Consider the following 14,383-nt stretch of genomic DNA (forward strand, 5'->3'; position numbering starts at 1 on the left):
TGTAAGAACCCTTTTACTTTTGCTGTGAAAGGAGAAAGAAACTTGTTTTTCCCACTGGTGAGAAGAATTCAAACCACAGACAGATCTGTAGGCAGGACTGGGACTTGGGAATCTGAGTTCTTTTTACTGGCTGAAGCAGCGTAGCCCCAAGCGGTGTTGTCCTTCTGAGAGTGTTCCCTCTAACGAGAGGGGAGTGCCTCACACTCTGAAATCCCATGCAGTGATGTGATTATGACTTGTCCTTTCTCTCCTCTGTGAACCGTAGCAGCGCCTCCGGCCCCTCCTCTGACGCATAGCACTCCTGTAACTGCCGTCTCAGAACCACTCCTGGAGAAAGACATCCTTGCAGGAGTGACTCAAGAATTAATCAGTAAATACCTTGAAATGCTTGTAAGCTACTGTGCTGTATGTTTTTAGTAGCCACAGAATACCTTTTAGGCAACATAAAAATCCTCATTTTCGTGTGTTTTTGTTGAGGGGGTTCTGGCTGATAGCATATGTCCAGTTCCTCTTTGGTCCTAACCAAAGGGAAGTGTACTTTTAGGGGGAGGGGAGAGAAATTCCAAAAACTGTCAGAAGGTACTCAAGACATGGAATTTCTGACGGCCAGTTTTTCCAGTGCTTTCTATGAGAATACTTCGTCATTTGCTGATGACGCACTTTTCCTTGACCTCTGTAGAGACTCTTGAAGACAACTCTGAAAAGTGGGCTGTGACTCCAGATGCAGGGGATGGTGTGGTCAAGCCCTCGTCTAGAGCAGACCGAGCCCAGACCTCTGACACACTAGCCTTGAACAACCAGATGGTGACCCAGAACAGGACTCCACACAGTCTTTGCCACCAGAAACCACAAGCAAAATCTGGATCTTGGGACCTCCAAACTTATAGCACTGACCAACGCATAACAGGTAGCAGAGAGATGTTCAGGCACAAAAATTAAAGGGAGATCCTAGCTTTAATTCTGGGAATTTTTGAGGAAGGATGACGTTTCATTTAAAGTTTGATAGAATAGGGAACTTCTATTAGGGAATGAAACTGCAAGCAGAAGATAATTGGTTTAAGAGCCAGAACTTTTCCTTTGGGCTCCTGACTTCAGGTGCAGCCCTTTTCAGCTCCTGATAATAGCAGGAAGCGGAAACTTGACTGCATGGAGAGCTTTCCCTCTTAGCAGCAGGTCTGTCATGAGCACGATGTCACTCGGTCTAGGAGAATGATCTGCCTTCCTCCTAACAGTAATTCTCATTCTTGGGCTTAGTCTAAATTAGGATCATTAATATAATCCAGAAATCATTAGCTGTCAGTTTATTTTAAAATTATGGCAGCTACATTTAAGCCATTTTGTCTTCCACAGGAAACTGGGAATCTCATAGGAAGAGCCAGGACATGAAGAAAAGGAAATATGATCCATCTTAACTGAGGCTCAGGCCACGTGATTAGACTCTGTCACAAAGGGACTTTGGAAAACTACTTTTTGGTCATGAAATTGTTCATCACTCCTGGAGAATGAGCTTCATTGCGATTTATCTTGCTTCATTCTGAACCTTATCAAGAGGATCTGACTGAGAGCTCACTGCAGTTAGAGCTGAGCACTTTGGAAAAGCTTGACCGCCACTCTAGTAGGGAGAGGCTCTGGACAGATGAATACCTTTTCTTCGGCTTGTGAGGCTTCCCACTATTTATTACTAAACTATCATGTTAATAAAGATGGACATTTTAGGAATCACCAATGGCTCCTTGCCCTCAAGCAATATAGGCCAGACTTGGTCCTAAGCACCTGCCTCAGCAATTGCCTACATTCAGTTAGTTGTTTTGCATCACGTCTGCCTTCTTTCCTTTAGGGTCCGTGCCTTTAATGTTGTCCACATTAAGCACTGTGGATCACGACAGGAAGAAGGTTGGAGTAGTGCTTTTTATTACTTGTATCAATCCAGGCTACAATCTTCATTTAATATAAATAAACTCTAATTTATGGGTTTATGACATTACAGTCCTGCATTCTTTCAAGACTTCAAGACTGACATTTTTTCGTAAGGAAGGAAATAATCATCTAAGACCAAGAAAAAAGGCTGTTTTTTTGAGACAGGGTCTTGCTGTGTTGCCGGGACTGAAGTTCAGTGGTGTAAACACAGCTCAGCCTCCTGGGCTCAAGTGATCCTCCCACCTCTGCCTTACAAAATACAGGGATTACTGGTGTGAGCCACTGTGTCTGGCCAGAAGAGGCATTTTTGAGAAAGCAAATCATATACCTTATAACAAAATATATATATATTGCTTATCCCCTTATCTGAAATACTTGAAACCAGAATTGTTTTGCATTTTTTGAATATTTGTATACACATGATGAGACCTTGGGGATGGGACCCAAGTCTGAACGTGGAATTCACCTGTGTTTCATATATATACCTCATACACATAATTTTGTGCATGAAACAGTTTTTGTATAAGATATACTGCAGCTGAAGGGGGCTGGGTCTTTTTTTCTCTTAGGAATAAACTGTTGTATGCCTGGTGCTTTGCGACTTGTTACACAAGCTCATGTGTGGAATTTTCCACTTCTGGCATCATGTCAGTACTCAGAAATTTTCTGATCTCTGAGCATTTCAATTAGGGATGCTCAAACACGACTGTTTCTGAAAGAGGCTGGGCAAGGATCAGACTACACCGGTCACGGTCAAGAGATCTTTATTGGAGGTATCGAGTGGAGAAGGAAGAGAAGAGAAGAGAGAGCTGCTGGTGTGCTGGGTTTTATATCCCTTGGGCCGACGTGGGGCGGGCCCAAGGGAAGGCGGGAGATGCTTCTTTCTGATTGGCCCTCCTTTGGCAGGTGCAGACAGTGCCCGGTCAAGGAGGGGAGAAGAACCCGGAACCGGCGCCATTAAGGTACTCCTGTTACCTAACATTCCTCCCTTTTTTGTTTTTTAAGAAGTGGGGAAATGGGCGTTGTAGTTCGTCTGGCTACTTCCTGCTGAACAGGGGTGTTGTGGGGGAGGGGTAAGGGAGGACTGTGAGGGTTGTGGACAGGGCACAGTAGGAGTATAAGGCCAAGTAGTAGGGCGCTATATATGAACACCTCCTCGGGTGTGAAGTCTATGAATGTTCCTTGTAGGTATAGGTCGTCCAAAGCCGTGAGCCAGCCAAGGGGCAGGGAGGGGTCTGCGATGAGCCAGCTGTCCGTGCGGAGGTCATCTAGGAACTGGTGGCGTTGGACCTAGGTTTAGCCCAGAAGGAAAAGAGAATGATAGTTATTTAGGGTGTTTGGCAGACTCGACCCTGGAAATGGCTGGATGAGGGATGTTGGATGAGGGGTTGTTATGGTAGATCTTATCTGACTGGTGTCGGCTGACTGGCGTATTGGTCGTTGACGTATCAGAAGGGTGTGAGGCCGTCTCTGGAGTCCTCTGTGTCTTCACAGGTTGCTAAAAATTGGTAATTTCTGGGGAGAAGCTGGTTAAAGGTTTGGTTAGAGATGGAAACGATGAAGTTAGTGGGGGCAGAGGAGTTATTGGCAGGCATAAGGGGACGGCAGCAAGAGGGGGCTTTGACTGTGAAAAGGTGATAGGGCTGTGAAGGGGGTTCGCTGGTGGAGGAAGGTGAAAAGATGTGGGAGGCGGTAAGAGGAGGTCTGTTAAGGTTTGCACATAGAAGTGGAACTTGAGAGATGAAGGGGGGTTGTGTGTTCTCCTGTTGGTAGTGTAGGTTTCTTTGATGGTGAACAGGTAGTAGGGTTGTGGGGAGAGTCTATGTTTCTGGAATAGGGGGAAGAGAAGGTGTTTTAGAGATGCAGATTTTGAGTGGGCTGTTTGGCACAGGTGTGCAAGTATATTTTGTAGGATGGTGTGGGGCCGGTGGGCTTCTTGACTGATCCGGGTTGGTGGCTGGCTTTAACCTGGAAATATGAAGCCAGGGGGTTAGTTGTCCTGGAGATTCCTGGAGTCTAGCGGCAGTGGAGGTGCATAGTACGATTTGGAGGGGCCCTTTCCATTTTGGGGCCAGAGTCATTGAATCAGTGTGCCCAGGTGGTGAATAAAATACCCAGCCACCAGGCGTGAGGGGGAAGGTAGTCTGTATGTTATTAGTGTCTGGTTGGAGGCCTTCCTGCGTTTTCCAAAGCTCGCAACGATGAAGGACAAGAGGGGATAATTAATATGTGATGGGATCAGTGGCGAGGTGGGATTAATGCCAGGAGGAAGTGCTGTACAACCATACATGACTTCAAAAGGAGACATGAGGGTGGGTTTCTTTGGGAGAACTCGAAGCCTGAATAAGGCTGTGGGGAGTAATTTCACCCAGTCTAGATGCAGTTCTAAGTAGCTCGGTGAGGGTCTCTTTGAGTGTGCGGTTGGTCCGCTCGACTTTTCCGGAAGATTGTGGGTGATATGGGATGTGAAAGTGCCAAGGTATGTTGAGAGCTGTTGCTATATTTTGTGAGATTTGGGATGTGAACTCAGGACCGTTGTCAGTTTGCAGGGAGGAGGGGACCCCAAACCGTGGGATGATTTCTGATAGGAGAAGTGAAGCAACTGTGCTTGCTGTCTTATTGGTAGTCGGGAAAGCCTCAACCTACCTGGAGAAAGTGTCAACTAGAACTAGGAGGTATCGAAATCTTTTAACTGGAGGCATGTGGGTAAAGTCAAGTTGCCAATCGCTGCTGGGGAGGTGTCCCCAGGCCTGATGAGTGGGAAAGGTGCCTGGCCATAGTGGGGTTTGCGGGTTAGTGCGTTGGCAGATGGTGCAGGTGGACGTGAGCTGTTGGAGGAACTGTAAATCAGAGGAGTCTAAGGTGAAAAAGGAAGAGAGGAACGCCTTCAACGTTTGGGGGCTGGTGTGGAAGATGGAATGAAGGTTATGTGAAAAGAGTGTGTTTTGACTCAGTTGACAGGTGTGGGCCTGATGGCTGTGTGGTGACTAGCATTAAGGTGGGGGATAGGGCCGATAAGGCTGCCTGTCGGGCTTCTTGGTCTGCTTTGCTATTGCCTTGGGTTACAGGGGAGGAGTCAACTTGGTGGGACCTGCAGTGAATGATTCCGATTTTTGTGGGAAGTAGAGGCTTGGAGGAGATGAGAGATGAGGCTGGCATTGGTGACGGATGTCCCTTTGGTTGTGAGTAATCCTCTTTCTTTCCAGATAACTGAGTGGGAGAGGAGGATGTGGAAGACATATTTAGAGTCTGTGTAAAGCGTAAGTGAGCTGTCTGCCGCTAACTCGAAAGCGCGGGTGGCCGCAATGAGTTCTGCCTGTTGATTAGTGGTATTTGGTGGTAAGGACTTTGCCTCTATGGTTTGGGTTAGAGAAACTATGGCATATCCTGCAAGGCGCTGCCCTTGTAATGTGAAAGAGCTGCCATCTGTGAACCAGGTGTGGTCAGGACTGTCTAAGGGTCCTTCGGTTATATGAGTCGGACAAGGGAGGAGGGATTCTAGGATCTCAATGCAGTCGTGTTGAGGAGGGTGGTGATTGATTGGTAGGAGAGTGGCAGGATTGAGGGGAGCACATGGCTGGAAGGAAATAGTTGGGTTGTGAAGGAAAGAGACTAGAAGTGAAAGTATGCGACAAGGAGGAAGGGTTTGTAGACTCTTATATGTGAGGAGATCTTTAAGTTGGTGTGGAGAGGCAATAACAATGCTTGCCCCATAGGTGAGTTTTTTTGATTCTAAGAGTAGGAGGTAGGTGGCTGCTAGGGCCCAGAGGCAGGGGGCCCACCCTCACACTGTGGGGTCTAGCTGTTTGGACAAGTATGCAATGGCGGCAAATGTGGGTCCTTGCATTTGACCTAGGACTGCTAGGGCTAGGCCATTGTGTTCATGTACATATAGGGTGAAGGGTTTTTGGAGATTTGGGAGATGTAAGGCTGGAGCCTTTAGAAGGGCCCGTTGGAGGGCTTGAGAAGGTTGGGTGACAGTAGTATCTAGGGGCTCAGATGGAGCTCCATGGGACAGCTCATAAAGTGGTTTTGCTAGGAGAGAGTAGTTGGGAATCCATGTTCTGAAGTACCCTGCAAGCCCTAGAAATGAGAGAAGTTCTTGCTTAGTTTTGGGGACCGGGAGACTCCGGATGAAGCACTTCTGGTCTAGAGTGATGGCCTTGGAGTTGTGGGAAAGGAGGACTCCTAGATAGGTCACCTGTGTGGAGGAAAGTTGGGGGGATACCCGGTATCCTTTTCTGCTAGGAAGTTGAGAGAAATGGTGTCAGTTTGAGAGGCTGTAAAAGAGGGACTGCATAGGAGGAGATCATCTACATATTGCAGCAGAGTGGAGTGAGGGAGGTGTAGTAGTCTGAGATCTGAGGCAAGGGTTCGACCAAAAATGTGTGGGGGCTGTCTCGAAACCCTTGGGGAAGTACTGTCCAGGTAAGCTGTTGTGACTGTTGGGTATCTAGGTCAGTCCAGGTGAAAGCAAAGAAGTCTTGGGACTGCGGGGAGAGGGGAATAGTGAAAAAGGCATCTTTAAGGTCCACCACCGAGAAATGTGTTGTGTCGGGTGGGATAGAGGAGAGGAGAGTATAGGGATTAGGGACTAACGGGTGGATGGGCTTAACAGCTTCATTGATAAGCCGCAGATCTTGAACTAGGCAAAACTTTCCATTGGGTTTTTTTACTGCTAGAATGGGAGTGTTGAATGGAGAGTGTGTTGGCCTAAGGAACCCCTTCTGTAGAAGTTCTGAGATAAGGGGTTGCAAGCCTTTGAGGCTGGTAGCGGGAAGGGGATATTGGGGCTGGCATGGAAAGTGGTGGGGCTTTTTTAGAGAGATTTCAACAGGAGTGCAGTGAGCCAGTGAGGGGGTGGCAGTGTCCCAGACTGTGGGGTTGACAGATAGGGACAAGGAAGACGGAGTGTGGGGTTGGTCAGTTGAGTTGGCAACTAGGGCGAGGAGGGAGGCAGAGTCTGGGAGAGCTATGGGATTAAAAGTGATGGCTGCTCTAAACTTGGAAAGGATATCTCTTCCTAATAGGGGAAGGGGGCACTGCGGCATAACTAAAAACCTATGAGAGAAGAGGTGACCTGAGAAGGAGCAGGATAAAAGTGGGGTAGTTCTTGGGTGCATGGTTTGGCCTCCTACCCCGACTATAGGAGGGCCGGAAGTGGAAGTGACACCCCAAAATTCCTGCAGAACTGAGAAAGTAGCTCCTGTATCGAGGAGGAAGGTGACGAGGCGCCCATCTACTGTGAGAGGCACCCTGGGCTCCTGTGCAGTGATAGTGTGCGTCGGTGGGGGGAGTCCCAGGGCTCCGTCAATTGTCAATGGCCAGTCCTAAGAGGTCGGGGGCAGGGCCGGGGTCTGGCCCAACCCCCCTCCGGGAGTTGGGGCAGTCGACGGCCCAGTGACTGGGCTGGTGGCATTTTGGACACGGCTTGTATGGAGGCCTGGGATTGGAACACTCACAGACCCAATGCCCTTCTTTGCCGCACTTGAAGCAGGGCCCAGGGGGCTGACGGTGGGCAAGTGGTGGCTTATGGTCACCAGTGTTTATAGTTGGCTGAGGAGGGGCTCGGAGAGCTTAAGCCAGCATTTGACACTTTTGCCTCCTCGTCACGGTTATGGTATACCTTGAACGCGGTGGCCAGAATCTCAGTCTGCGGGGTGAAGGGACCTCTGTCTAGCTTCTTTAATTTGGCTCTAATGTCTGGGAAGCTTTGCACGAAAAAATGGACATGAGAAGCTGCCTGCCATCAGGGGCTTCTGGGTCTATGTTGGTATATTGTTGGAGTGCCTGTGTAAGGCGGTCAAGAAAGGCGGATGGGTTTTCATGTTTCTCTTGTATGATTTCGTGAAGTTTTTCAAAGTGACTGCCTTTTGGGCTGCTTTATGCAGCCCGGTTATTAAGCAGGTGGTGAAGTGGTCCCAGGCAGCGACGCCAATTTGGGTGTTGTAATCCCAGTTAGGCTCTTGCGCAGGGACTGCTTGCACCCCTGTGGGCAGGGCTGGGGTTGTTTGGTGGACCTGGTCTGCGTAAGTGCGGGCTTGCTCCCAGACTCGCCGGCGCTCCTCAGGGAGAAGGGTGTTAGAGAGGATCATGTAAATATCGTGAAAGGTGAGGCTGTAAGCTTGGAGAAGATACTGGAATTCTTTGATATATGAAGCGGGGTTGGAGGTATAGAAGCCTAAGCGTTTTTCGATTTGTGAAAGATCAGCCATAGAAAAGGGGACATGGACGCGAACGATGCCTTCTGCCCCTGCTACTTCTCGCAGAGGAGCGAGGACAGGGAGGTGAGATCTGGAGCGAGTAGTAGGAGGGCTGAAAGGTGGAGGAAAGGAAGTAGGAGAGGTTGGAGAGGATGGGGAAGGAAGGCCAGGGTTGGCAGAAGGAGGTGAGGCTGCTGCCGGGGGCGGGGCCCTTGTGGGCTGGGCAGCAGCGGTGGGAAGGGCTGTGGATGGTGATATGGTGGGGGCTCATCGGCGGGATCAAAGTCAGGAGCAGAAGGAATGAGGGGGGTCGGGGAGGGTGACAGTTTGAGGGCCTTTAGGAGGAAAAACCCGTGGAGGTACAGGATCTCTGCCCATTTTCCTGTTCGCTCACAATAGTTATAGAAATCCTGGAGGATACCAGGATCGAGGGACCCATAAGGGGGCCACTTGTTTTGGTTATCTAAGGGGTAAGTGGGCCAGTCTTGTGTGCGTTTTGGTTTGAGGTCGGCCGCTAAGCCTAGGGCTGACAAATTGTTCAGGAGGCATCATAGGGGAGAGTCGGCCAGCAGGGATGCGGAGCCTCCCATGGCGGGGCTACGAGAGGATATGCAGTGAGGGCTAAGTAGGGCGTCCCCTAATAGCCGAACACTGCGACATGACTCAGAGCTTCCGGTTTGGTCGTCACCAAAGCGAAAGGACTGAGGGGCCGACTATGGCCGAGGACCGTGGGCCACCTGGTACCAGGATTTTTGAGACGAGAAAGGGAAGGGGGGCCCAGGCCAGAGACGCGAGGAGGAGAGGGAGAAAACTCCGTTCCCTGCAGGCCAAGTCTAGAGTAAGATTGACGGCGGCCGAGAGCGGGCGGCTGAGATGGGAGTTGGTCGGCTGGTGTTGGACACCAGGAGGGGAGACTTACCGAGATGAGGCAGGTGTTGGGTGGAGAGGTCGGCGAACAGGAAAATGGGCGAAGACCGGCCGGGGTCTGGACCAAGCCTGAAGAGGGATCGGGATCCCACGGAAGGGTGGGGTGTTCCCGATCTGAGTCACGGCACCAATGACAGAGGCCGGGCAAGGATCAGACTACACCAGTCGCAGTCAAGAGATCTTTATTGGAGGTATCGAGCGGAGAAGAGAAGAGAAGAGAGAGAGCTGCTAGTGTGCTGGGTTTTATATCCCTTGGGCCTACGTGGGGCAGGCCCAAGGAAAGGCGGGAGATGCTTCTTTCTGATTGGCCCTCCTTTGGCGGATTCAGACAGTGCCCAGTCAAGGAGGGGAGAAGAACCTGGAACTGGCGCCATTAAGGTACCCCTGTTACCTAACAGTTTCTACTTCCCCATTTCAGATGTGAAGTGTAACCCACCTTGATCATAAATTACCTTTTCAGTGTTCAGATGTTTCATAGTTCTTCCGCCCAAATAATGAAGTTTGCAGTTTGATTTTTTTTTTGAGAGGGTGTCTGGCTCCATAGCCCAGGCTGGAGTGCAGTGGTGCGATCTTGGCTCATTGCAACCTCCGCCTGCCGGGATTCAAGCAATTCTCCTGCCTCAGGCTCCTGAGTAGCTGGGATTACAGGCACCCACCAAGATGCCCGGCTAATTTTTGTATTTTTAGTAGAGGAGACGGGATTTCTCCATGTTGGCCAGGCTGGTCTCAAACTCCTGACCTCCAGCGATCTGCCTGCCTCAGCCTCCCAAAGTGTTAGAATTATAGGCATGAGCCACCACGCCCAGCCAGTTTAATTTTTTTAGACGTATTCTGGGCTGGGCTGTGCCTCATCTTGAAGCAGTGACTTCTTATTTTTTGGCTCACAGACCCATTTGGGAAGCTGTGAACCTGAGATAAGGAAGTCTGAAAGTACTAGCTGGCAGCCAACCGTTTCTATTCCTTTGGAAGTTGAAGAAGCAGCAAAGGAGCTCCCAGGAATTAGGAATCCAGTTATAAATTGCACTTAACTCAAAATAGTGCCAATGAGAATGTGAAGGAATTTTCTGGAAATGAAACCCCACAGCTCAACAAAAGCAAGTTTGGTTTATTTGAATGGTTTCATTAAATAAGTCTACAAAGGTAACAAACTGAAGCACAAAGCGCAATCTTACAAGAAGCGCAACACCCAGAGTTAGTGCAAAATGTACAATTAACGGCTGCTGAGAAACCCCCAAAGTTGAATTTTTATTTTTAAACAGTGTACATTGTTAAATAATGTAAGGAAAACATTTATAATTCAGAAAGTTTTTAATGTGGAAAAAGATACTCAAAGTGTACTATTAACACAAAATAATTTAAACAAACAGTTCAGTAGCACTAGTTCATTCCTCTAGGCTTTAGTTATCTCATCCACAGGAGGATGAAATCAACAGAAATAAAAAACCAGTTCTGACTTTTTGTGTATGAGTGAAAAGATGTCAAAATTACTAAACCCAAATAACAAATGATAATGTGCTGCATGAGGCTCCACTGCTCCTCTGGTATAAAGTATGTTTCACTCTTGGGTGACCCTTTCTCAGCCACTCGGCCCCGTGTTGGTTCTATCCTTACCCTCTCCACAAGAAATAGAAGCAGAGAATAAATCAATCATTTTAAGGAAGGGGTTGAAGCCCTTGCCCTTTTCCTTTCTACCTTTTAAAAACCTTCAGCTCTCATTTGCATATTTAGGGCCATAGACCAACTTATTAAGGGAAGCAGGGCCCTTAAGGAATGAACAGGGTACAGGAGCCTCCAGCCTCTTTCTGTGGTGGTGGTGGTGATTCCCGGAATATGCCACTGACGTGGGTAAAAGGTTGGAAATATTTCAGTTTCCGAGTCAAGAAGCAGCCCAAATTAAGAGTCCTAGCTTCTTTGTCTTCAGAGATAACAAAGACCCTAAACATGGCCAGTTAGGACAGTATTTCCGGAAAGCTCTGAAAATAACTACTCATTACAAGTAGGCATAGCACTAAATAACACTGATTGGTTGCAGTTATTACTTACGAGGAGTATTTATTTGAAAATGTGAACATATTAGTTGTACTTCTAGAAATAAAGGTGGCACAACAGATTATGATCCTGCAACCATTTGGACACCATAAAGGAAATGAGTAAGTATTGTTTCCTATAATGATTAATTCAGACGTGGAAAGATTCACTCTCCACAAAATATAGTACCCCAAGCTGAGAAATGCATGGTACATGTGCAACAAGAGGAAAGCAATCCAAACAGTTTTTCTGAGAGCAACTTTCTCCATCTGTGACTTTTCACTATCAGATTCCCCAACTTGAAAACTAGCCCCCACCCCCTTCTGTTTATGTTCAATTTCTTCTAGGTCATGTCTGTTCAAGCCTAGCTCAAATAAGAAAGGTTTATATGACAGTCAGTCACTGGCCAGGCATCACATATCTTCAAAACAAGTTTGTTTCCTCATTCTTTAGTCTCTGTCTTTCATCCAGCACACACCATTCTTTTAAGTTGCCCAATTTTGTTACAACACCCCCTCCTCACTATTCCTGAAACAGAACTTTTTGTTTTTCACCACTGATGCCAACTTAACTTCCCACCCTACTCATCTTACACCTGCTCTAGACAAAGTTGTTGAATGACTTAAAAAAATGCTTTTTCAATTTCCCTTTGGCATAACCACTGCTGGACTGCTGGGGTCACATGGACCTAAGATTTCCTTCCACATGCCCTTTATTGATCTGGGGTCTGATAAGTTGATGCTAATGGCAGAAGCAATAGAAGTCCAAGGCACTAAAATGTCCAGCAAGCAACACTGGGAAACAGAAGTATTCAAGTACAGTAATTTATACAATTTTACATTCACATTTATTTATCTAATACAATGGAAATACAAAGGAAAAAGTTAAAGTGTCTCAATAAGTAAAGGACAGAGCTAGCTTTTTTTGGAACTTTTTTAACGTTTCATATTTTACTCTTAAAACTACTGTTGTCCAACAACATTTTATATATCACAGTGTTTCCACATCAAAACTGATGGCAAAGTTACATGTCCGCAGGGAACTTAATTTTTTTTTCCTAATTGCTAATGCTGCAGTCAAAGCTGCTAATATCTTTTGCTTAAAGCACTAATGACCTATCATAAGAAAGAGTTGCACCCCAGTCCCCTGGTATTTTTCACTGGGTTCTAAAGAGCAAAGAAAAACAAAATAAAAAAGAGAGGGGTTAAAAAAAAGTGAGGAGGGCAGGGTAGGAGAGAGCCCAATAGGTTGTTTTTGTCTTGTGGTTCAGATTCTTGAGGGGGTAAGGGATTTGGGGCATGTACCAAAATCAAGAGCTCCACCCACTCGAAATTACAGATGGGTTTGATTTTACATTGAGTTCTCTGGCGTCCTTATGAACAAGACTTTCCTAGCCCTCATCCTCATTACTGAGTAGAGATAAACAGGAAAGCATGGTCTGAGGCTGCCCCTTTACAAAAAAGCTGTTCTTTCCTTCCTCTCCCACTCCAATAACTGGAGCGGGGGAGACTCTCCATTCTGAGGGCTCAATGCAGTATTAAAAACATTCCCCTCTGGCAAGAAATAACCAGTTAAATGCAGCACTAGTAGTTAGTATACAGGCTACTTCCCACCCCCCACCCACTCCCTCAACATTCCATCTCCTGCCCCCCAGATCTATTCAGTTAACGTCTCTAGGTCTAAGTGGTCCGCAGGTTGGAGCCTGGGGGGTTGCTGATGGATTTCTGCAAATTGCTGATGTTGAAATTCTGCAAGGAGGCAGTTCCCACAGGTTGGAACTGGCCAAGTGGCTGTGGTGCTGGGCCACCTGTCCCACTCCACTGAGCGCCAAATGGGGTAGCTGGAAAGCCATACTGCTGTGGGGGGCACATAGACTTGGTGAAGTGACCTAGAGAGGTAGCTGATGCTGCAGAGATGGGGGCAGAGCCACCCAGGTTCGAGGTCATGGAGATGCACAGTTGCCCAGGTGCAGAGAACTTCCTTGCCATTCCAGGGCCCTGAAAACAAAACCACCACGTGTCAAGACTGGTGTGGGCCATGGGTATAAAATGTGTGGCGCTAACATATCCTTCTAGTGTAATCCTGTAAGATACAGCAAAACAGTCTTCTGTAGTATTTATTGGCTCTTTATATTCACCACGTAAGGGTGAAAATAATCTTGATGACAGGGGAGGGATGTCATGTGCATGTGTGTGTCTGTGTGTGTAGTTCAGGATGACGAAGGAAAAACGAAGAAGAAAAAGTTGAGCTGACCCATAAGAGATTAGGAATTCAGGGAAAGAAAAATAAAAGGGTACCTGGGGGATTTTTGCCTTGTTTTTCTAGTGTTAAGATTCATGAGCTACTGAAGAAGGTCGTGGTGTAAGATGTTAAGCAGCAGCTTGTTTCTATCACCTTGATTCAGATGTGTGTGACGGATTCTCTGTGGCAAAAGAGAGACTTACCTCATAATTCATGTGCCCTTTGCTTCCTCTCCTGCCTGAGAGATTCATGGCATCTCGGGCCCAATTGTCTACCAACTTGTGCAAGTCATCTGTGAATGTGCCCTTCCTGCTGGACGTCATGGCAGGAGGCTGAGCTTGGGCAGCTTGGCTGTTCACTGTTGCCCCAACAGTGTTTGTGCTGCTGGTCCCTATTATAAGCAACAGAATACAAGCATTAAAAGAAGCCTAGGTTACAATTTCAGGAAGAGGGAAAACTTCACGGGATGATGAATGGCAAGCCACAGAATGGGGAGAGGATGAATTGGGAAGCCATGCAAGAAGGGAAGATTCCAAGGTTTTGTTTAGCCATTTGTTTTGGTATAATAGGGTGAGGAAAACGGTTTCTCTTCAGTAGCTGCTGATAAGGCTGAACAACTCAGGATGACGGTAGGTACACAGGCAGGGGCCTCTTTCCATTCACAAAGCACCTAAGAGTACTGGAACTGCTCACCAGTATGCTATTCCCAACATCACGTTGATGATGGAGACGTGATACGATCAGCAAGGCTAGTTGCTCTGGAATTTTGCAGAATGCAGGGCAAAAGAGGTTTTCTTGTGCATTGGACAGGGTTAAAGTAGGAGTAGGAGAAGATTCTTGGCTAAGGAGAAGGTGGGTTTCCAAACCATGTGAACACTGCCACATTCTTGAGCCGTTGTTGTTTTTGTTTTTTGTTTTTTTGAGATGGAGTCTCACTCTATTACCCAGGCTGGAGTACAATGGTACGATCTCACCTAACTGCAACCCCTGCCTCCTGGGTTCAAGCGATTCTCTTGTCTCAGCCTCCAGAGTAGCTGGGATTGCAGGTGTGCACCACCATGCCCAGT

General features: G+C 47.5%; 2 protein-coding genes across 33 annotated transcripts in view; one reads left to right on the plus strand and one right to left on the minus strand.

Annotated features, from left to right (window-relative positions):
• Positions 1-2,055, plus strand: part of RAD52 (RAD52 homolog, DNA repair protein) — an 80,904-nt gene extending 78,849 nt beyond the window's left edge. For 3 of the 4 annotated variants that reach the window (XM_030804355.1, XM_030804354.1, XM_030804353.1), the window contains 3 exons: positions 266-370; positions 680-907; positions 1,351-2,055. In XM_030804355.1, the coding sequence (XP_030660215.1) occupies positions 266-370; positions 680-907; positions 1,351-1,412 (395 nt within the window). In that variant the 3' untranslated portion in view covers positions 1,413-2,055. Of the gene's footprint in view, positions 1-265; positions 391-679; positions 908-1,350 lie in introns of all 4 variants that reach the window. The other variant, XR_004028249.1, reaches the window with a different exon arrangement.
• Positions 2,056-10,280: 8,225 nt separating this feature from the next.
• The window catches only part of WNK1 (WNK lysine deficient protein kinase 1), a 159,154-nt gene continuing 155,051 nt past the window's right edge, over positions 10,281-14,383 (minus strand). For 27 of the 29 annotated variants that reach the window (XM_030804357.1, XM_030804381.1, XM_030804375.1 and 24 more), the window contains 2 exons: positions 13,520-13,707; positions 12,135-13,072 (listed from right to left, as the gene is read on the minus strand). In XM_030804357.1, the coding sequence (XP_030660217.1) occupies positions 12,755-13,072; positions 13,520-13,707 (506 nt within the window). In that variant the 3' untranslated portion in view covers positions 12,135-12,754. Of the gene's footprint in view, positions 13,073-13,519; positions 13,708-14,383 lie in introns of all 29 variants that reach the window. The other 2 variants (XM_003273674.4, XM_003273676.4) reach the window with 1 other exon arrangement.

Source organism: Nomascus leucogenys, chromosome 23, assembly GCF_006542625.1.
Source record: "Nomascus leucogenys isolate Asia chromosome 23, Asia_NLE_v1, whole genome shotgun sequence".
In the NCBI taxonomy this organism is placed as follows: Eukaryota; Metazoa; Chordata; class Mammalia; order Primates; family Hylobatidae; genus Nomascus; species Nomascus leucogenys.